The sequence below is a fragment of the Cervus canadensis genome, chromosome X, assembly GCF_019320065.1.
Source record: "Cervus canadensis isolate Bull #8, Minnesota chromosome X, ASM1932006v1, whole genome shotgun sequence".
Classification (NCBI taxonomy): Eukaryota; Metazoa; Chordata; class Mammalia; order Artiodactyla; family Cervidae; genus Cervus; species Cervus canadensis.
The window spans coordinates 37149460-37173283 of NC_057419.1; the positions used below are offsets into that span (position 1 = coordinate 37149460).

At 43.8% G+C, this 23824-nt stretch overlaps 1 protein-coding gene across 13 annotated transcripts in view; it reads right to left on the reverse strand.

The window, feature by feature from the left end:
- NHSL2 (NHS like 2) overlaps nucleotides 1-23824 on the reverse strand; it is a 302146-nt gene that overhangs the window by 57420 nt on the left and 220902 nt on the right. The window contains exon 1 of one of the 13 annotated variants that reach the window (XM_043459325.1): nucleotides 20587-22019. The exons of 11 other annotated variants lie outside the window; for them this stretch is intronic. In XM_043459325.1, the coding sequence (XP_043315260.1) occupies nucleotides 20587-20629 (43 nt within the window). In that variant the 5' untranslated portion in view covers nucleotides 20630-22019. Of the gene's footprint in view, nucleotides 1-20586; nucleotides 22020-23824 lie in introns of those variants that run through there. One more of the 13 variants, XM_043459331.1, reaches the window with a different exon arrangement.

Below are 23824 nucleotides of genomic sequence, written 5' to 3' on the forward strand. Positions count from 1 at the left end.
GAAATGGAGCATTGGGTACAATGCTCATTAAGTATAATGAGAAGCTGTGAACAGATGCACTTCTGGAAGCAAAGAAAGGGGAACCTGTGACAGGCCCCAGATAATCACTTCCTGAGCACTCAAGGTCCTTTCTTTATCTCTGTGGCCAGCAGAGCTAGAGCCCCTCAGGGGGTAAGGAGCTGGGCTTTTTGTACGTGGGTCAGCTATTTTGCCTTGCACCAGGGCAGCATATAGCAAATTTATGGGGATCCACACACAAACGACCCAAGAGGGCCCAGGAGTCGTCCCAAGTGGTGACACTGAGGTTTTCATCCTCCGCTTCTGCCATTCTAAGCCATTCCTACCACCGCAGAGACACACAACTTGGGTGATATTTTGGGCCTCTGTCTGGTTGACCTCCATTGTCCAGGACCACAGCTACCAGCCACATGTGACTCTTAAGCACTTGAAATTGGCCAGTGTGAACTGAAATGTGCTAGAAGTGTAAAATTCACACCTGATTTTAAAGACTGAGTATGAAAGAGTGTTAAATATCTTACTAATAATATTTAATATTGATTTCATGTTGAAATAATATTTTTGATACATGGGATTCAATAAAATATATTCTTAAGATTACTTTCATCTCTTTCTTATAAACTTATGATTACTAAAAAGGAAAGGGTGGGGAGAGGATAAATTAGAAGTTTAGGATTAACAGATACACATTAATGTATATAAAACATAAACAAGGACCTACTGTATAGCACAAGGAACTATATTCAGTCTCTTGTAATAACCTATAATGGAAAAGAATCTGAAAAAGAATATATATATACATATATACATGCACACACACATATGTAACTGACTCACTTTGCTGTACACCTGACACACAACACTGTAAATCAACTATACTTCAATGAAAAACAATCTTATATTATACTAAAGTATTTAAAAATTTTTCATAAAAATTTCATCTCTACTTTTTTTGAGTATGGAAATGAACTGAAGCAAGATATATAATGGAAAAAATCAACTATGCTAAAAATTGTTTCTAGAAGTTCTTTTTTTATTTTTGCTTTTTAAATGTGGCTACTGGAAATGGTGTAGAAATAGGCAAATTGGTGAATGAAATAAAATAGTCCAAAACAATTTAATGTATAAAAGTGGCATCTCAAATCAGCAAGAAGAAAATGTGGCTACTACTAGAAATTTCAAAATTCTATAGGCAGCTCACATTTGTGGTTCACATTTTATTTCTATTGGGTGGTGCTGCTCTGGGCTCCCTATTTCACTTAAATGTCCATCAGCAGGGTTCCACACACCACAGGGCACATATACAATGGGATGTCATGCAACCATTAATAAGAATGAAGTAGATCTCTATGAGAAGAAATGGAAATATGTCAAATATTGTAAATGAACCATACTTCAATGAAAACAAATGAGAAGATGTGGTACATATGCACAATGGAATACTCCTCAGCCATAAAAGGATGAAATAATGCCATTTGCAGCAGCATGGATGGATCTAGAGATTATCATAAAAAGTAAAGTAAGTCAGAAAAAGACAAATATCATATATCACTTATACGTGGAATGTAAAAAATGATATAAATGAACTTATTTACGAAACAGAAACAGACTCACATAGAAAAGAAACTTATGGTTACCAAAGAGGAAATGGTAGGGGAGGGATATATTAGGTGTCTGGGATATATAAAATAGATAAACAACAAGGTCCTACTGTATAACACAGGGAACCATATTCAATATCTTGTAATAAACTATAATAAAAAATATGAAAAAGAATATATATATGTATAATGGAATCACTTTACTGTACACCAGAAACTAACACAATATTGTAAATCAAATATACTTCAATTAAAAAAAAACCTTTGTTTTAAAACTACCAAAAAATTAAATCAAAAAAGAAATGGGAAAATTCCAGATAGTTATTATTAATTTTAAGGCGAAAAGGGCTAGGAATGGGCCTTAATAAATAGTATGATCTCATTTATGCATCTAGAAAGCACACTTAAGTTTGCATATGAACAGAGCAAGTCTGTCTGACAAGGACACACAAAAACTGTTACCACTACCGGGCCTCTGGGGGCCATGAGGAGGGCTTTGAGAGGGAAGGGGAAGGACTCCGACCCAGATCTTTCACTTTAAACTCTTCAGTGCTATTTGAAGTTTTAACGACAAATGTGATATTTTTACAATAATTAAACCACTACATTCATTTAAATTTTATATGTTGGAAAATAATTTATTAAATAGTTTATATAAAAGTATCAATATTTTTCAACCAAAAAAATTAGAGGTTCTATTATTCTTTTCATAGCTTTATTTCTACTTGCAAATACCCCTCTCACCTTACTGTTTCTTGTTCCTCATTTTCTGCCCTTTTCTTTCCTCACCTTCCCTTTCCTCTCACTCTCAAAACCCTGTGCATGGGGAGCCATTCCACATCTGTTGGCTCCTTGCTCAGCTTGAAGCTGAGGCTCCCTGTCTTCCTATAGAAGAGGAAGGCACCATCCTGGATAAAGCTCAATTACCCACAGCATTATCAAAGACGGCCATGTCAGCCCCATCCACCATGGAGAGAAAAACCTACTCAGTGGAGATACATTCTACCATTTCTCCCTAGGAGTTTGCCACATTCATGTTAAGATGAGATTGCTTAGAAAAGAGGGGAAAAAAACAACTTAGGAAAACGTGTGTGTTTTTTTTCTTTCCTGGTTCAGGGATGGGTGGAGGCAGGGTTGAAGCACTGGGCTTTGGAGAGCCTTGCTCAAAGTTTGGGAAACCAATTTCATGTACCATCTGCAGTTGAGGGTCAAGTGTTTTGAAAAGAGAACTACAGAGGTTGGAGAAAGCAATAAAACTCTTCAGCTTCTTGGAAACAGGTATAACAAAAGATTTGTCTGCTCCAGGGCAGATGGGAACCTCAATCCTTAGTGTTTAATTGAGAGAGGAAAAGAGACAAGAGGTCTCGGCCAGTTGTCAAGCAGATAATAGCTTCTGAAGGGTGGGCCTGCAAGGATTGAGAAATAAAAGCCCTGCTGATGTGTGTAGGGGACAAGTAGTGTGGGAAAATACCAAATTTTCTTTTAACAATCATTCTCAATGCAAATGAAATTAATTGCTTTGATAAAGAAGGGCCTTGTACATCTACTGAAACATTTTTGTTTTTCATGGAGAGCTCCGCTCCTCCCCCACCTAGCCCCCAAAGTTAAGGACTTGGCAGTGCTATAAGTAGCAAACTCACCAGACTGGGAGTCGGGACATAGCTCTGGTCCTGAATTTGTAAAACATGACAACAAATAATTGGCATGAAACTCCTTTGAAAACCATAAAGTATGGTCCATTATTGTTATGAAACTCAACCTTGTCTTTGGGCCTTCCTGTTTCCCCCCTCTCCTTTCAGGCCCTCTTCTCTCCCAGCCTCTCAGAACAAAAAAAAAAATACCAAGCCAGAGCTTTGAAAGGAATGCAATTTAAATAACATATGCTGGCCCTGAGATCACCTAGATTGAATAAGTTTTTCAGCATCCTAAATGAACGGAAACTATATTGTTTTTAAAGTGACAATCCATTTGATGGAGACATAGAGAAAAGACTTGTGGATGCGGAGGGTAGGGAGAGGGTGGGATGAATGGAGAGAGTAGCACGGAAACATATACACTACCATTTGTAAAACAGACAGCCAGTGGGAACTTGCTGTATGACTCAGGGAGCTCAAACCGGTGCTCTGTGACAACCTAGAGGGCTGGGATGGAGTGGGAGGTGGGAGGGATGTTCAAGAGGGAGGGGACATATGTATACCTATGACTGATTCATGTTGATGTATGGCAGAAGCCAACATAGTATTGTAAAGCAATTATCCTTCAAGTAAATAAAATTTATTTGGAAATAAAATTTCCATTTGAAATTTGGAAGCAAAGGATTTCCCGTTAAGAGGAAATCTGCACTCATTGTAAAGACAGAATGCCATATATTTGCCTTTATTACCAACTACAGAGCAAAATTTTAAATACTAAATGATTAAGATCAAGTCTAGCAAACCCATTTGATGGGAACTGTACCATTCTACAGAAGGGTGATTGTGCTTAGTTGCTCAATTGTGTCCGACTCTTTGCAACCTCATGGACTGTAGCCCGCCAGGTTCCTCTGTCCATGGGGATTCTCCAGGCAAGAATACTGGAGTGGGTTGCCATGCCCTCCTTCAGGAGATCTTCCAACCCTGGGATCAAACCCATGTCTCCTGCATTACAGGCGGATTCTTTACCATCTGAGTTACAGAGAAGAGAAGAAACCCAAGCTTCACATGGGCTCCCTCAGCAGCCTTGGGACTGTCTCTGTGGCTCCAGTGGCCCCAGTCCTGGGGACACAGCTAGCTAAGATACCGCCTTGCTTCTTCCTTACTCTGAAATGTCAGTCCATCATCCAGTTCTGTTGCTTCTACCTTCAAAATAGATCCAGAATCTGACCCCTTCTCACCGTCATTGTCACCACTGCCACCACCCTAGCCCACGCTACTGTGACTGGTAGAAGCCTCCTAAGTGGCCTCCAGCTCCTTCTCTTACTGCCTTACTCTACAAAGCAGCCAGAGCCAGCTTTTAGAAAGAACAGCTCCACCTCATCTCTCCTCTGTGTGAACTTTGAATGGGTGATTCTTTGGCTGATGTCTGCCACCTCCCCTGGGCTGAAAGTTCCATGCTAGCAGGGACCTTGTCTGTTTTGCTCATGTCTGTACTCCCAGGACTGGCCTCATATGAGCCTGACATGTAGTAGACACTTATTGGATGAATGAAGGGATTAATTTTAATAACTAACTTTTGTTTGAGCTTTAAAGGTAAATATCTCATTTGATGTTTGCTTGGAATAAACCTGGTATTGCTGTTCTTATTTTACAGATGAGGAAATTGGGGCTCAGAGCACTGTCCAAACTGACAGAATTAATGCAGAGGATATTGAAACCTAGGTTTATGGGGGCAAAAACCTATCCCTTTCTGGCTACACACCCCGTAGAGAGCTACAGGGGTGTGGAGGGCAAGGAGGCACTCTGATGCTTGTTGGCAGTATAAAAGGCAACCTTACTCAGGGCCCAGGGGCAGGCACTGTGGGGATTCCCTGCCACCCAGTGGGGGCAGAGTGAATTCTAAGTCAGCTTTTACTGGATAATTTAGAGAGCTACTATAACTACAGTGACCTTATTTTTCTGAATCTCAAATCAGGATCCTTGGTCTGACAAACAGAACCCAATACTTTAAACTGGGACTTTTCTGGAAAATCTAGGGCACAGAGTTGCTATACTTGAAACCCAAAGCAGCTGCACAATGGGCACTTCTCAGCTAATTCTGACCCAGCCACCTCGATCCATCACATCTCAAGAAGAGTCCTTAAAAAGAAACTGTTTTCTCGGCCTCATGTTTCTATACACCAAATTCTTTTCATTTGTTTAATTACTTCCCTACTCACTCTTACTTTTTCTGTTAACCACTTTCTCCCTGGTCTGCCTCAGAGAGCTTCTAGGCTCTGCTTGCTGATGGATGCCATGAATGGTTGAAAGAAATAGTAAGCAAAAGTGCTTGGGAACCGTGGCAACAGGGGCCATGGCAACAGGGCCAAGCACTGAGGACTGCCCTTCCTATCCCTCCTAGTTTCTGTTTTAGACCAAGTGCTGCTGATAAGGCCTAATGGTTCTATTGTGTCACCTAATCAGGGCAATGCTGCTTGCAGGAGGCATTGTGGCAAAACTTCAGTTCTAGGAAGAGCTTGGCAATATGCCTGTTTCCTTGCATCTGTGGTGCAATGGTAGGGTAAAGGGTGTTGCCAAATCAGGATTGGATCTAACATTTGCCCCAAGCACTTGATTTGAGTACACTCAGAATCCCTAGATGGGTGGGCAGGCAGACTCCAGCATTTGGGTGACAATAGCAAAAATTCAGTGGTCACCCTCTTAGGTCAGGAAGTCAAGCATCATAATGTTATCTCCCAAGCAATCTACTTCAAGGATTTATACTGGAGTCTGAAACAGAAGGAGGTTCTCAGTGAATCAGGGTGCGAGCTCCATTCTCATAGAGATTATCGGTCTTTCTGGTGTACTGGTTGCCCCTGAACAAAAGGGTGAACTCCAGAGGGGCTGTGAACCTGTCTCAGCCTCAGTTCTCTCATCTTCACAAAAAGAGTAGAGGGAATGTTTGCCCTGCTTTTCTTTCCTTCTGTTTTGAAGATGTTGAACTATTTCAAACATACAGAAAAGTATTAGGAACAACACATTTCCCAGTATTTGTCCTAGAATATTTTCTTTAAAGAAATAAAATATTACAGGGTCAGTTGAAGCCTCTTGTGTCCCTCCTCCCAAAGGCAGCCATCCCCTGAATTGAGAGGCTATGATTCACATGCATGTTTAAAAATATACTCTGCATATGCTCATAAACAATACACAATATACAGTATTGTTTTGCACGTCCTTAAACTTTATACAAATTATTACTGAACTGTATATATCCTTCTACAATGTGCTTTCTTTGTTCAACATTAGATATGTGAGAAATAGTCACATTGATGTTGGTTCAGACATTTTTATGCTGTGTAGTATTCCACTGTTTTAATCCACAATAATCAATGATTTTATTTATCTGTCCTCCTGTTGTTTCTCAAGCTTTTACTCTTGTAAACAACATTGTCATGAACATTCATGGCATATGTGTCATTGTACAGTTGTATGACAGTGTCTCTAGGATGTATACCTAGGCATGCAATAGTTGAGGCAAATGATGGAAGTGTAAATTTTAAAAGTTTTTTTGAAGCAATATTCTGATATTTATCCAAAGTAACTATTCATACTGTATTTGACCCAGTAACTGCACTTTCATACAGCTAGACTAGGTAAGTATTCATACGTGTGCATGCTCAATTGCTCAGTCGTTTCTGATTGTTTACAATCCCATGGACTCTATCCCACCAGGCTCCTCTGTCCATGGGATTCTCCAGGCAAGAATACTGGAGTGGGTTGCCATTTCCTTCTCCAGGGTATCTTCCTGACCCAGGGATCAAACCTGAGTCTCTAGCCTCTCCTGCATTGGCAGGCAGGTTCTTTACCACTGCGCCACCTGGGAAACCCCAGTATATACACAGATATATGTACGAGAATGCTCATCACCCCGTTGTTAGTACTTGGGTGAAACTAGAAACATTCTCAACGTCCATCAGTGTAGAGCGGGGCAGATGAACAATTTGTGGGACCCCTACCCTAGAGAATAGAGTTTGCAAGAAAGCCATAAGCAGTCCCTTTCTCACCTACTACCTTGACTCCTGGACTGAAGAAATAATGTTGCTCACAGCACAGGGCCAGGTACCAGGGAGGTGACATAACTGCTGATGTATTAGATGGAGATACCCTCACTCCTGCCACACGGAGACCTGACTAGAGTTCCAGTCTGCTGGGAAGGTGCCTTTCTTGGAAATCAATTAAAAAAATAGGGAAGTAGTCCAAGGAATAAATTAGAACTCAGGCTGTGGAACTATCAGAAGGAGACAGAATTCATAAGTATTTGAAAGGAACATTTGCAAATTGATGAGATGACTTGCCTTGTTTCAAAGCTAAATGCTGAACAGAAAGAAAAAGAAGAAAAGGCTTTTTCTTTTGGTAACAAACATCAATAAGAGGAAATGTTTGTGGTGCCTGGGAGTATTTGACTTGAGACATTCAAGCATATCTCTAAAATTGCAAGCATGCTCTCATTTACTGGGAGCTTAATGGATAAAGCCAGAAGGTTTAACTTTTTAAAATGACTTTAATAACCACAATAGATAATGCCTCTTAAACACCTTTAAGTACTAGGCACTGCATTCTTTGTCTAGACTAGTTTTCCTAATGACACCATAAGATAAATGTATTATGAAAGTGAAAGTGTTAGTCGTTCAGTCGTGTCCGACTCTTTGCGACCCATGGACTATAGCCCATCAGGCTCCTCTGTCCATGGGATTCTTCAGGCAAAAATACTGAATGGGTTGCCTATCCCTTCTCCAGGGGATCTTCCGACTCAGGGATCAAACTCACCTCTCCTGCATTGAAAGCAGATTCTTTACCATTTGAGCCACCAGAGAAGCCCCAGATATATTATGAGGCTCATTTTATTGGTAAGGACATGAAGAGGTCAAGGAACCTGCCCAAAGCTGCAGAGTTAGTGATAGTCAGGATTTGAGTTCAGGTCTGTCTGCATTCTTCTTATAATATTGCGCCTCTGCATTCGAGACAGAAGTATATCAGAAATCCAGGTAATTAATTTGCTAAATGTGACCTTAGGAGAGGGGTCCCACAATGCTTTGTGTGCCTGCCTCACCCATAGCCCCTTCTGAACAAAGTGTACAGAAGTGATTTCTTGATTCTGGATTATTATTTATTCATTCAAGAAATATTTTATTGAGTGGCTACTCTGTGCCAGGCACTGTTCTTTTGGTTGTGACTGAATAATTTAGGGAGTCTGTGCTTGAGTCAAGGGAAGTCATCTGCCAGTTGGCTCTGAGGGCATCCAGTGGTCTGTGAGTGCTCTGCAGTGAGGACCCAGACAGAGTCTGTACTCCAGAATGCAGAGTGACCAACTGACCCAATGAGACTCCTTCCCTGGGGGATGTGATGTGACACACACAGATAGGAGAGCGCAAGCTGTGGGGGTGGTCCAGAAGCCCAGAGAGATAGCAGTAAGCAGAAGCCACAGGGAGCAGGTAAAGCACAGCCACAGGGAGCAGCAGGAGAGGGAATGGCAGAGAGCGACTGAGTGGGCGAGGTGGCAGACACTTTGCTCGTCTTGTAAAGCACTGCTGATTCATTAGTTGTGAAGAATAGTGGCTGCTGGAGGTGATTTCCTCTCCTTCACTTATGCATGAATCCTCACACTCATGGCCTGCTGCCCAAGGAAACTGAGGCACACCCTTGTTCTTGCAACTGATTAACCTCAAGTGTCTGGGAACCCAGACCGCACGTGAGCTATGCTTCCCAAGGCCTGGGCTTGCATTCTGAACCTGGGTGTTGAGTTCTATAGTTAGTCCTTTTGGGGTGTGTGTGTGTGTGTGTGTGTGTGTGTGTGTGAATTTGGGAACAGTGGGTGAAAAATTCTGCTCACTAGCAGAATGTCATCTAGGCTTCTCGGTCCTGGCTGGTGATGCACATGAAGAAGTCCAGAAGAGGTTCTGTGTGAGGCTGTAAGAGGGTGGCAAGAACCAAAAGGATCTCTTTGGGCAATCCAAGACTGCATCACATGGGTTTGTGGATCATGGGTAACTTCTGGGTGCCACTAGACACCTAAGGTCTTGGGGACACAATGTTTTTGAGTTATAAGCACCATTGGGCTGTTATGAGTCTCAGCCATACCCATGGGGAAAATGGGGAACAACCTGGCCATCTCTGCCTTCCCTGACAACACTCCCACCCCACCATCTCAGGCTTTCATCCTACTCCTCTGGCACAGATGAAAAAATTTTTATTACCCACTGTGATGGGGAGAGGGTATATAGGGACAGGATTCACACAGCTAGTGGAAGGGTTAACTGGAACAACTCCTTGGGAGGATAGTTTGGCATTATCTGTCAAAAGTGTAAATACACATTCCTTTTACCCAAAGATTGAAGGCAGAAGAAGGGGACGACAGAGGATGAGATGGTTGGATGGCATCACCGACTCAGTGGACATGAGTTTGAGTAAACTCTGGGAGTTGGTGATGGACAGGGAGGCCTGGTGTGCTGCAGTCCATGGGGTTGCAAAGAGTTGGACACGACTGAGTGACCGAACTGAACTGAACTGAACTTTACCCAATGTTACTTCTAGGAATTTACACTAGAGGCAACGTACACATGAAGGCAAGTGAACAAAGACATACATTATACTACTATGTACAGATTTTTTTTCCTTGGGCTCCAAAATCACTGCAGACAGTGACTATAGCCATGAAATTAAAAGACGTTTGCTCCTTGGAAGGAAAGCTACGATAAACCTAGACAGCGTATTAAAAAGCAGAGACATTACTTAGCCAACAAAGGTCCATATAGTCAAAACTATGGTTTTTGCAGTAGTCATGTATGGATGTGAGAGTTGGACAAAAAACAAGACTGAGCACCAAAGAATTGATGCTTTCAAATTGTGGTGCTGGAGGAGTCTTGAGAGTCCCTTGAATAGCAAGGAGATCAAACCATCCAATCCTAAAGGAAATCAACCCTGAATATTCATTGGAAGAACTGATGCTGAAGCTCCAATACTTTGGCCAGCTGATGCGAAGAGTTGATTCATTGGAAAAGACCCTGATGCAGGTAAAGATTGAAGGCAAAAGGAGAAAGGGGCGGCAGAGGATGAGATGGTTAGATAGCATCACGGACTCGATGGACATGACTTTGAACAGACTCTGGGAGACACTGGAGGACAGAGGAGCCTGATGTGCTGCAGTCCATGTGTTCATGAAGAGTTGGACATGACTTAACGACTGAACAAACAAATAAAACTATGTACAATAGCAAACTACTGGCAATAACCCCTTCAATAGAAGATATGCTAGATAAACAGTGGTTTAGTCACATGATAAAACACTCTGCAGCCATTAAGAATCATGCAGCTAAAATATGTGCTGATATAGAATGTTCTCTCCTTCTCTGCCACCCTCCCTCTCTCCTTCTCCATGTGCTAAGTCACTTCAGTCATGTCCGACTCTTTACAACCCTATGGACTGTAGCCCGCCAGGCTCCTCTGTCCATGGGATTTTCCAGGCAAGAATACTGGAGCGGGTTGCCATTTCCTCCTCTAGGGGATCTTCCTGACGCAAAGATCAAATCCACATCTATTACATTTCCTGCATTGGCAGGCAGGTTCTTTACCACTAGTGCCACCTGGAAAGTCCTTCCTTCTCCATACAAACACACACACACACACACACACACTCTCTCTCTCTCTCATACATAGAAGTGATCTATGTATATGCATAAATCATCTCTGGTTACATAGATCACTTCTGGAAGGACACACAAACTACTGGTCTCTGTGGTTGCCTCTTGAAAGGGGAGATATTAAAGTGGGGGTGGGGGCTAGGGATAGTCAGGAGAACTACTTTTTCTGCTTTTTACTGTTGAGTTTCTTTCGCCACATGCATATATTACTTAAACACATGAAAGTAAAAAGAAAAAGCAAAATTAATTGCAGAAGTCTTCATCAACAAGGGGTTGGTTAAACAAGTTGCAATATATTCTTACTAAGAATGCTATACAGCCACTCAGAAGAAGAGATTCTGCCACAGAAATTGTCCATAGACATATTTAGGTTAAAAATATCAAGGCTCTGTACAAGATGTATAAGAGAATGCCACTTATGTAAAAAGATACACATACACGGGCGAATTCATAGGAAAAGATCTAGAATGAGTCACAACATGCAAAGAACAGATGTAGTCTCTGAAAGTGACTGGGAGTGGCTAGGAGGAGAGGGAGGAGAGATAAGAGGGGAACTTTTTTTACCCCCTAAATACTTGTTGATTTACTTGTGATTTTTTGGCATAATGACTATATTTTATCTCATAATAAAAACATACAAATGGTAAATAAATCATGAGGAAAACAAGAAATCTGATCTTAGAGAAAGCTGCATTCTAAAGCTTGATTTAGATTGTTCCTCTGTTCAAAAGCTGCCCAGTGACCTCATGGCAGGACTAGAGGCCTCCGGGTCTGGCTCACCTCCCCGTTTCTCCCACTGCCCCTTCACACTTTGCTCTGTGTATCCCAACTGGCCTCCTCACTCCTCATCAGCCCCAAGCAGGTGTCTGTTTTTTTTCCCTATTCAATTTGCTTCCCTCATGCTCCACACCTATCTCTGCTCCCCATCCCTACCTCCACTCCTTACTGACCTTCTGCTCTTGCTTCATGGCCCATCTCAAGAAGCCTTCTGGAACCATTCTGCCCATTAGTGAGTGAGTACCAGAGGGACTCATGTGGAGCTTGGGAAACTGCCTTATGACATTTTTTATTTGGCCATCTTGTATTTTTATGGAAACTTTATGGAAATATTTAACTAAAATATAGATATCATGTTCTTATTTACAAAGCACTTACATGACTATCACTTCATTGGAGCCTCCCGTCCATTCTATGAGGGAGGGAAAGCAGGTATGATCATTGCTATTTTCATTTCATTGATGAGGAAACTGAGGGGCAGGGAGGTTTCGTCTTCAAGGTAACATAAGTAGAAAATGGACAAGGGGGAAGCTACATGTGCCGGACTCACCAAGAATACCTACTTTTGTTTTTCAAGACAGAATATAAGTCCCTGGAGGACCGGGAGTACATTTTCATTTCTCTGCACACTAACGGGACAGAGGGAAAGTCAGCAGTGTTCTGAGAAGAAGTTTATCAAGGAAGACAGCTACTCAGTCAACCAAAGGTTTTGTGGTGAGTACATGCCAAGGGCTTAGGCCAGTGCTGGGTGATGAAGGACACCAGAACCATAGTACCTGTCCTCAAGGAGCTTACCATCTTCAAGTGAGGCCAAACACACTGAAAAATTAGAATACAACCAAGTATGAAATAAATGTGATTTGAAGTGGTACACCAGTGAATTTTTGTTTTTTAAACAGCCTATCAAGCCTGCAGCTTTGGGCAAGTAACTTTTTTTTTAATCACAAAACAGTACAGATAGCAAACAAAATTTGTGACAGCAGTACATGGATGACTGAAATTTGGGAAACTGCCATAAGCCTATTAGGATAAGAGATGGGCCAGAGACATAAAATGGGAGTGTCTGCCTAAGGGAAGGTCAGAAACTCAGCAAGGAGTTTGGAGAGACCCACCCGATTGGGACTGAGGGCAATGAAACTTGAAAGCTTTCTTTCAAATTTCGAGCCAGGCTAGATTCCAGAGGCTTCTGCGAACCAGTCTGGGAAGTGTGGACTATATCAGGAGTGATTTCAGTTTTGTGTATAGGAGGGACACAGTGAAAGTGATGTTTTGAAAGACCAGTCTGGTGGATTCATACTGGATTTAGCATGAACTGAAGTGAGCCTGACAAGTAGCCAAGGACTGTACTTGCTGGGTGCTACCCAGAAGATGCCACCAAGATGTTAATGCCATGAGAGTCAGGCCTTGAAACTAAAGTTAAGTTTTCTTCATGGAGATTCATATGAGAGCTGTGGTTTATCATGTATTATTTGAAGTGTTAAGAAGAATTATCTGAAACTTGACACGGCAAAAAATATTACTGAATGCCATTTCAAGAACACAGGAGAGCATCATCTATGTGACTGACTATTCACTACTTAAAAAATTTTAAATTGAAGTATAGTTGATTTACAATGTTGTTAGTTTCATGTTTACAGCAAAGTGGTTTGGTTATACATATATCTGTATATATCTACAGTCTTTTTTTCCAATTCTTTTCCATTATATTTTATTACAAGATACTGAATACAATTCCCTGTGCTATACACTAAATCCTTGTTGTTTGACTATTCAGTATTAATTAAGGCCCACTCTGTAAAGTTAAACTTTAGCTAGTAGAAGATTGATAAGTTACAGGTGATTTTTGCCTGGTAGAAATGAAAATTATTTCTGTCTAGTAAAAAAAATAGCCCCAAAGATTACAGTTTTTTTATCTTGTAGAACTAGCTTTGTATCCAGCTTTTTTTTATCTTATCCCAGCATTCTTTTGAAAAATTCCAATATCTTTTGGCCTCTCACACTTTTTTTTTTTTTTACTATTTTTAATGAAGTTATATGTATATATACATATATAGCACAAATTGTCATTAAAATCATTTCAAGCATATAATTCAGTGGCATTAATTATATTCATGATATTGTACAACCATTACCACTATCCATTTCCAAAATTTTTCATCATCCCAAACAAGAACATTAAGCAGTAATTTCCCTTTCCCTCTTTTCCCAACCCCTGGTAACTTCCAGTCTACTTTCTGTCCCTACGAATTTGCCTATTCTAGATATTTCACATAGATGGAATCATACAATATTTCTTTTGGGTTTGGCTTCTTTCACTGAGCATAATGTGTTCAAGTTCATCCGTACTGTGGTATGCATTAGAACTTCACTCCCTTTTACTGATGGATAATGTTCCATTGTATGGATATACCACATCTTGTTTATTCATTCATCTATTGGTGGGCATTTGGGTTGTGAACAATGGACCTTTTGGCTATTGTGAATAATGCTGCTATGAACATTAATGTACAAGTATCTGTTCAAATCCCTATTCTTGATTCTTTTGGATATATACCTAGAAGTGGAATTGCTAGCTCATATGGTAATGGTAACCCACTCCAATACTCTTGCCTGGAAAATCCCATGGACGGAGGAACCTGGCAGTCTACAGTCCACGGGGTCGCAAAGAGTCGGACACAACTGAGCGACTTCACATCATCACATGGTTATTCTATATCTAACTTTTTGAGGAACTGCTAAAATCTCATTTCTTTTAAAACCAGCTTTACCATAATGCTGTTTATTTCATCAATGAGTTCAACAAATTTTTGATAGGTGATCACTATATATTTCAATGAGAGTCATGTTTTTAATTTTTTGAAAGTTACACTTCAATAAGGGTGATTTATTTACCTTTCTAAACTTTAAAACAAAATTGACTCCTGTACCTCACTTCAGCTCCTATTACCTATTGCAAGCTCCCTACAAGGAAGTCAAGGAAATGAGTAGAAAGGATGGCTCTCTTTAGCCCATGAGGCCAGCATGGTATTTTAGTAGTTATAACGAGAGGGGAAATTTTAATTATGGTCCCATAATAGTGATGGCAAATAGTATCACGCAGGGCTAGGCATGGACACAGATCATGTAAATCTTTATTTTCATTGGGAACATATGGAGACTTTTCTCCTGCACAACACAGAGCAACTGTTGGTTCTCTGCAATGTGACAGCTTCTGCTAGGAAAACTCTAGAGAAAAGCTTTGCTTTAGATGAACTCTGGGACCAGAGAGACTACAATAGAATCTATTGGGAGAGAGGCTAGAATTGTGGGGGGGCGCAGCTTCAAAATTTGCCTTCATCATCATTTGACAGAAAATCTTTAAGGCTGGGAATGAAGAGAAGAAAAACCTCAGCCTGGAGCTTGAGGAGGATGGTGGGCACAAAGGTGGGGAGAGGGCACAGCCTGGGGTGGTGGTAGAGGGAGCAAGGAGCAGCAACCCTGCCCAAGACCCAGCTCCTCAAGGGGGATTTTTATTTTATTTTATTTTTCATTTATTTTTATTAGTTGGAGGCTAATTACTTTACAATATTATAGTGGTTTTTGCCATACATTGACACGAATCAGCCATGGATTCACATGTGTTCCTCATCCCGATCCCCCCTCCCACCTCCCTCCCCACCCCATCCCTCTGGGTCTTCCCAGTGCACCAGCCCTGAGCACTTGTCTCATGTATCCAACCTGGGCTGGTGATCTGTTTCACCCCTCAAGGGGGATTTTTAGTTGCTCCTATGTGGCCTTTTATTCAAACTATACAATCTCCCCCACAGAACATTTCTCCTAGAGTATTAATCACATGCAGAACCAGAGATATTCTTGGTTTCATACATTTTTAACGTTTCAAACCAAGAAATTTTTGCCTTTCTGAGTAAGGCTGAAATTAAAAAAAAAAAAACAAAACATAATTCTGCCCCTCTCAGCACAAAAGGAATGAACTGGATTTTGATCATAATATTCTCATTTTTGAGATGAAATATGGAAGAACAGATGAGTATAGTGGAAGAATTTCACAGGTGGTTAAGAATGTGTAGGAAAAAAAACAGAATAAAAAAGAATGTCACTGTTATAAATATGATCAGAATATATCTGAAAGCATAGCAAGCAGGTTAAGAAAATAAAGGTAAAAAACAACTTTTTTCTGGCACCCTTATTTTGCTCCCTCACAGTGCTGTGACAAGATAGAATATATGTAATAAGCACTTTGTAAAGGACTGCACGTGGCTTGGAGAGGGGCTGGGTGGTTTAGGCCTGCTTGCTTGGGGGATCTGAGTGGCAGTGAGTTTTAGAGCAAATCTGGGACTCTCAATTTTCACATGTGTAGAGTGAGGACAAGAATTCATTCCTTAGAGGGTTGTCAGAAGGGTGGTAAGCTAAAGCCTCCAACAGAAGCAAGAACGAGATGCTGTGGCAACATCGTCTTTGGTACACATTGTTCTACACATGTTACTCTGGAATAGGTTTTTTTTCCCCTGTCTGTCACCCTAATTATACCAGAAGTTACCTGTGACTTGTTTGCCTTGAACCTCATACTCGGCCATTCATTTTTAAACGAACATTTATTAGACTTTTCCAGTTTCCAACTCTTGACAGCTACATTCTGCCCTTTAAACCACTGTACTATTCTCCCTGCCCTCCCAGCACTGAAGTCCTGGGGGGAAGACAAGGTCCTGTCGTGAACACAGTGATACCCCTCCTTCACATACTTGCCTAGGACTGAGTGTTGTTGGCTGACAGTCCTCTTCAAGGATTGCCCAGCCGCCTCCTCAGACCCATGCTGCCTTGCCCAAGACTGTGCTCCCTCCCTGGGGACAGCCTGAATCTAATAAGTGGTCCATATGGGCTGATGTCAACGTCTGAGCCCCTCACCCTAACTCAGAACAACTCTGAAGGGCCAACCCAGTTCCAGAGTGCCTCATGGTCAGCTGAGGCTGTCATGAGCTATGCCAGCCCAACTTCTTCCTTGAACCAATCCTGCTGTCTTCTCTTAGCTCCCAGGTGTTGATCTCAAACACACCCCAATGAACGTTTTACATGTGGCCTGCAACTGTCCCTCAGAGGCAACCCTCAGGTCGGCTTTGTGGCCTCTGTAGGCTCTGGATCAGCATTTGGGAAGTCTCAATTTCAAGTGATCCCAGGAGCTGTAATAATCCCCAGGGGCCCAGTCACTGTCCACACGCCTCTCTCACAGTTACATTTTTATTTCTCTCTCTCTTTCTTACAAAATGCATTTGGAACCAATAGGGTAGAAGATATTAGCCTAGAAGAAAATAAACACAGCCATGAGAGAGACACTATAATAGAGAAATAAATGAACTTAGTGCTTAGCTGAAGGAAAGCTCCCTAGAGGAGGTGCCATTTAATCTGAGTCTTGAAGGCTGAGTTAGAGTTTGATGGGTGGACAGGGGATGTGGGAGAGGCACTCTAGGCACAGGGTACAACATGTGCAAAGGCTGGCAGGCATGAAAGGGTGTAAAGTGTGGGAGGAAAGGGAGTAAGGGACAACAAGTCTGGGATACTAGCAGGGGCAAACTGTGCAGGGTCCTATGGGCCACGCTGAGGATCTTGGTGTTGAATGAATGACGCCTTTCGGTGTTGCCCAAGCTTCCACCATTTAGGAACCACTTCCACAAGTTTTGCCATATCTAGGCACCGCTGGTTGTATTTACTATTCATCTTTTTCTCAATATGAATTTTTTTTTTGCTTAAAGAAATGTATATTAATTTTTTATATGGCACCCAAAAACCAAAAAGAATAACACTTGCCAGAAATAGAAAGTAACTGTAAAAATAAATGCAAAGAAATAGAACAGAGTAATTAAATTCTATGTAGATATCATTGCCTGTCACTGTATTTGAGCCTGAGGCCTGCTCTCTTTCTGTTCCGAAAGAAGATTAGCAAGCATTACAGAGGGTGAAGAATAGTATCACACTGAGCTTTTTTCCTTGATGTAATCAGAAAGCTGGAAAAGAGAAGGAAGCAAGAATCATTTTCTCACTATGTAATTTAGTGTTTTTTAAAGCTGTACCATGTACCATTACAATCACCTTGAAGTCCCCCTCCCTAGCACTCTGCTGGCTGTGAGAGCAGTTGGTATAAACAATGAAGTGCCCTACAAATGTGGTTGTTAGTACCACTTGATTGTTTTGTCCATTGGCGCTGGGGCAGTTACTTTGATGTAGCTGTCCTTTCATTTGGCTTAGTGAAGGTTTCCAAACCAGTGCCCGTGGTGACCATCATAACCCCCACTGTGTGAGAGAAAGCAGCAGGGTGGGGCTGGGAGAGGGGCAGGATCTTGGGCAACCCAGGCTCTTAGAACTGGGAGGACCTTTACAGAACATCCTATCTTCCCACTTTACATCTGGGGAAACTAAGACCAGAGCAGGGACACAATCTGTCTAAGGCCACAGAGGGTGTTAGTGTTAGCAGTCTAGGGGGCAGACATGGAAGAAAGAATCATATTTCTTTCTCAAACAAGCTTATTGTTTGAGAATACTGGTCCTGGTAACTGCTACCTGCAAGGCAGAAGAGAACAGAATGTGGAAGCAGAGATGGGGGAAGTCAGCACATCAGGCCTGAGAGCATGGGGGCACCATCAAAAGACCAGATCTCCTGGGCTGGGTTTCACAGCTAGGGGTGGAGGTTGAGGTGGGCCTGGGGCCTGCATGATGGGCAGCATGGACAGAGCCTTCAAGAGGCTCTAGCATTTGCAGACACGCAAGGAAATGAGGGAGAGCTGCTCCAAAGGGCAGTTCCTACTCAGCCGGGGAGGATTTGGAGTTTGACAGGCCTATGTTCAATGCCGGTTCTGTCACTTTCCAGCTATGTCTGACTTTAGGTAAAGTCACTAAACTGCTCTGAGCCCATCTCCTCACTGGAGACGATGGTGGGTACTATCAGTACTTACCTCCTAGGATTGCTAAGACAATCGCACCAGGCAATGTGTGCAAAATATCGTATACAGGGTCCACAGCACATTACTCAGCATTACTCCCTTCCCCCTTTCTGTGTCCACAGCAAGACCTCTGATGAGATGTTTTCTTCTCTCCTGGTTCCCCTGCCTAGCCCAGCCCATTCCTCCTGGCCCCGTCCTCTGTCCCATTCTTGAGCTCATCTGCTGTCCCACATATTGGGTTATGGGTTTCCTAAAGAGTCTTTCAGGTATTTGCAGATAAGAAAGCTGAGGGGGCACACTCGAGGGGGTGGGACAGGGATGTCCCTCACCTAGAGACAGAGGGGAGGGTGGATGTTCTGGGGTAAATGGCCTGCCTCCACTGGAAGGAGAGGCTGGCTGTGGTCTCGGTCTTACAGAGAACAAAGAAAAGGCACTGGTCTCCCGCAGCAGCATTAGAAGGCAGCGCCTGAAGCGAGTCCCTCCATTATAAGCTACAAGGCGGAAGGTTAAATATAGCCCTTTCCAGCTGTCTAGGACATAGATTTATGAAATGTCAGATCTGCGTTAGAGTGAGAAACGATCTTATCTCTGCACTGTTTTTAGAGAGTAGAAAGGAGGCAATAGAAAAGAGAAATAAATCTGGACTTGTACCAGTGGGTGGTGGGCAGCCATTGGAGGATTTTTGAGCAGCTGGGGCTGTTTTATAAGGTTGCACTCTGGCTGCTGAGTGGAGAATGAGCTGGAGAGGGGCAAGAGTGAAAGCAGGGAGCCCAGCAGGAGGCAGGTAGAGGAAGGTGCCACCAGAGGGATGGGAGAAGGGAACCCAGTGCAAGATGGGGCCAGCCCTGCAGCCCAGGTAATCCTGGTGCCCCCCTCGCTCCACCTTGGAAGAAGAAGGCCAGCTCTCACTTGCCCTTGTCTTCTCAAGGGCTCACCCTGTGATTTCCCAAAGGCACTCAGACTCGTTACTCCTTTGCAAGGCAGCCCGTGAAGAGTCTGTTAGAAAGTTCTCCTTGTCCATAGGTCACACAGCTCTGTCTCCTGAGCCCCCCTCAATTCCCTTTACCCTGTGACAGACCCTCAAAGACCTGAAGACCAAAGACCACTTTCCTCTGCTTCTTCTCCATGACAAACAGCATGTAGTCCTCACACAGTGCCAGCACTCTGCTTTACAAACTCCTTTAGCTCATAAACTCCCTTGAAGTCTGACACAGAGGGCCAACTCCTGCTCCTGTTAGCTACCTCTGCAGCTGCAACTAGTTCTTCAGGAACATTGTCAAGGGCAGGCAACATCCTTGTCACACAAAACAGAGAGGAGCCCCCTGGTGTAGCTCAGGACCCTGAAATTTATTCCACCCTACTGCCACTACTTCTGGCTTGACCTGCACTTAGCAAGCACTTGGTCCCTTAGTAGTCACCTGTGTTGATGGATGACTAGCGACAGACACCGCTTTCCTGCCCCTCCCTGTCCTCCCTGTCGGTATTGTGAAAAAAATCAGCATTTTAGCAGCAGTCCAGGAGCTGGGTAAAGCCCTGAGGGTGACGGAAACAGCATTTTCCACCATGCAAGGGACAAGGCTTCAGAGAGCATGCTAAGTTGATTTATAGAAGAAGAGAGACAATGTTTCTTACACACACACTTACAATTCTTCAGTCACTTTTCTTATCCCTCTAGAATGCCAGATTATCAGGGTTGGGATGTGATCACATCCACCCTCCCCTCCTCCAGAGCCACCCAATTTTTAATTCCTTTTATAGCCCCTCTGCCAAGTGGTTAGCCTGCCCCTCCTCAGATGCCTCTAGGACTAAAAAGGGACTTATGTTCCCCCAAACAGTCCAGGCTGCCTCAGGATACCTCCGAGTGCTCAACCCTCTCCCTCAGCAAGCACTGATTCCTCCCCATGCCACCTCTGCTGAGCCCGTGAACCTGCTCCTCCTCCATGCGACTCACCTCCCCGGCTCCAGAAGAGGGTGATAGCCTCGGCTCTCTCCATCCTAGCGGTGTGGACGACTAAGACTCCACATCCGGCAACTCCACACTGGGGGCAGGGAGCCAAGGAGCTCCACGCTGTTCTGAATCCCTTTCCTGGGCTCCTCCGTGGGCACCCAGCGACTCCTCCTGAACCCCGTTTCCCAGCACCTCAGCCAGGTCAGTTTGGCCCCTTCAGTCACATGTTCTGTTGGCCGCAAAGTTGTTTCTAGGCCGCCCAGCCCAGGGAAAGCAATGCAGGATTCAAAGAGTGAGTTTCCTCTCTCTCTTTTTCCACTCCCCACTGCCCCCACTTGCCTGCCCACAGCCACACTGGTCCAGTCCGTCCTCTCACAGACAGACCTGTTTGTGAGTTGGTCTCGTCTTTCTCTAGGATAGGTTCTCAGCCAAAGGCCTGAATCAGAGCCCCACGGAGGGCTGACCTCCCGCTCCGTTGCTGTCCTGCGGCGAGGGGAAATGAGCAGGAACTGGCTGTCTGAGTCAGCGCCCCTGGTCTATTGTCACCGTGCGGGCCCCTTCCTTTCCAGAGGAGAGACGTGCAGAGAGATAGGCCTTGTTTTTTGCAAATCTCTCTTGCACACACACACTTTCTCTCTTGGCCTAGACCAAATCTGTGCATGATGGCTGAATACAATTCAATTCAGCTTCCATAACTCCCAGGGAGTGCCTACTCCAGCTGAGTATTGTGCCTCCAGCACGTAGGGGTCATCTCCCAGCATCCTTGCCACAGACAGAAGGGCTAATGATGATGGGTCCCAGTACCAGGGGAGGAAACTGAAGCTCTGAGAGGGAAGGGGTTTTCCCAAGGCCCAACAGCCGGAGAATAGTGAGACTCAGAGTCCACCTTTTCTCTCCATAGCATCGGGTGGAGAACCCTGCTGGCCTCCCTCACTGCTTCTCCCATCTCCATCCTCCCAGCATTCTAGAATCAGTGCTGCAAATGCTAACAAAGCCTATTTTCCCAGGACACAAAACAGGAGAGAATTGCAGGTTTTAAAACATTTAAAATGCATTTTTGTTCAATTTGTTTCTGTGTGTTTAGAAACACAAGGGCCCAGGAAACAATCCGTGCATGCCAGAAGCTCACTGCAGAGGGACTCCATGACTCTTCTGGCAAAAAGACCACAGGCACATGGCCTGCGCCCTGTCCCAGTAACCGGCTTTTAACTGGAAGAGAAGTATGGAGAGTTCTTGCTCACAGAGTGAAAAGACCTAGTCAGAGCTTTGTTCTCTTTCCTGTTTTTGCCAGAAGTGCAAAGAGACAGGGAGGCAGCTTGAAGGAAGGAGTTGGGGAGTTTCCCCTTGAGAAACCACCTTGTCACCTCAAGGACGAGGATACTGAATCCCTCCCTCCTGTGCTGACTTTCAGCTCCTCAAGGGCAGGGTTGTGGGTCTTTGGAGGCCCTGCCCCCAGAAAATATTTGTATGGCTTGAGACAAAAAGACATCTAAAAAGACTGATATGAAATTTCCAGACAAGGACAACGGGTTTGTGAGCCCGAGGCTGGGAGAAGGTTAGCTTCTAGGAGCAAGGACCAACTGACATCATGAATTGCATTTCAGAATTTAAGTAGGCTGAGGACCAAGCAGTGAATGTGCGCTGTGGCAGTATCAAGAGGGGTAGCCTTGGCAAGGCCGGCTTGCAGAGGCCAGACGGCAGCAGGTTAAGGAGGGAAATGGGAGGGGAGGGGAGACAACTCTCAGGAAGTCTGGCTGTGGTTAAAGAGGAAAGAGAGCCATAGCTGGAGGGAGTGACAGAGCTCTGGCTGGGACTTAGATGTTTGTCACGATGGGAGAGGTGCTGTGTGTTTTTAAGTCGAGGAGCTCTCACCAAAATTGCCACTCACCCTATCCTCCATATCCCCTGTGTGCTGGACTTCATCTCAGACCAATTAAACCAGAATTTCTCAGGCATGGAGACTAGGCATTGATGGTGTTCTAAATCTCCTCAGGTTGGGAATCATTACACTAATTCTTAGTAGAGACTGAAGTTCAGCATTAACCCAACTAGTGGGTTGAAGGCAAATTGACCTGACTGGCTTAGCTCTCCTACATTGGCAGCTTAGCAGAGTGGTTAAGAAGACAGACTTGAGATACCTACTATCTGGACTCAAACCCCAGTCTCACCTGTGTGCCCTTGTGCAAGTTACCCTCTCTGATCCTCAGTTTCTAATCTATAGATTAGTTACATAATCGACAGTTTCTAAACTATATATCCCTTTAGAAAATAATAAAAGTACCTACACCATCAGGTTGTTGTGTGGATCAAATGAGTTAATATCTGCAAAGTGCTCAGAATGCTGCCTAGTTCGACAGAAGCAATGTTGGGGCTGGCCTATGTCTTCCACTGTCTCTCCCTAAGGCTCAGGAGGGCCCCCCTTCAAAAACATTGATGGTCAACTTGGTCTCCCATCGGCTATCATCCCTGGCCTGCCTGGCTCACATTGGAGTCTGTCATCCCCCTTGGCAGCTTCTTCTTACCTGGATTCCTCTAGGCTGGAGCTAGCTGCTGTTGCTGTGATAGGGGGCCACCATCACGCATAACTGAAGCCACATTGTTTGGGATGGGAAGACTCCACAATTAAGAGTCTCTGCTGATATCTGTCTTTTGTCCCCCAACTCAGGTTTTTGTGTTCTTTCGGCTGGAGTCAGGGCAAACAATTGCCCCTGGGCAGGGAAATGATTGGTGTGTGTCAGTTTCTACAACATACACTTCATTTTGGGGGATGGTGGTGGAAGTCTGACGATGATGGGGATGGTGGTTTTCTTCATCCTCAGAACAAGCAGTGTGACCTTGGGCTCTCTGGATCAGGACTCTGGCTTGGGTGGCCACCAAAAGAGATCTCACCCTTCCCCCTTTTGCCCTTTACCCTAATCAGACAGCTCCTGTCCCCTAGGCCAGGCCCTGAAGTATCCAGAGAAGAGGAAGGAGCTGGTGACAGAACCAAAGGTGGGAGTAAATGTCCAGAAAGACATCCATGGTGCAGGGACAGGGGTAGTCAAGAGTCTGGAAAGAGAGATGGGGGAAGGCATCAGTGTTCTGCAATGAAAGTAAGTCAGAAATCCCAGGAGTCAGGCCCCTGAAGTTAGGTTCTCAGAAGCAGGAGTAAGGTTCCAGGTGGCTAGGTGGGTGAGAATATTTCAAAGGAGCACTATGCAAGACATAGTATGTGCCTTTTATCTCCTGTGTGGCACTGGAG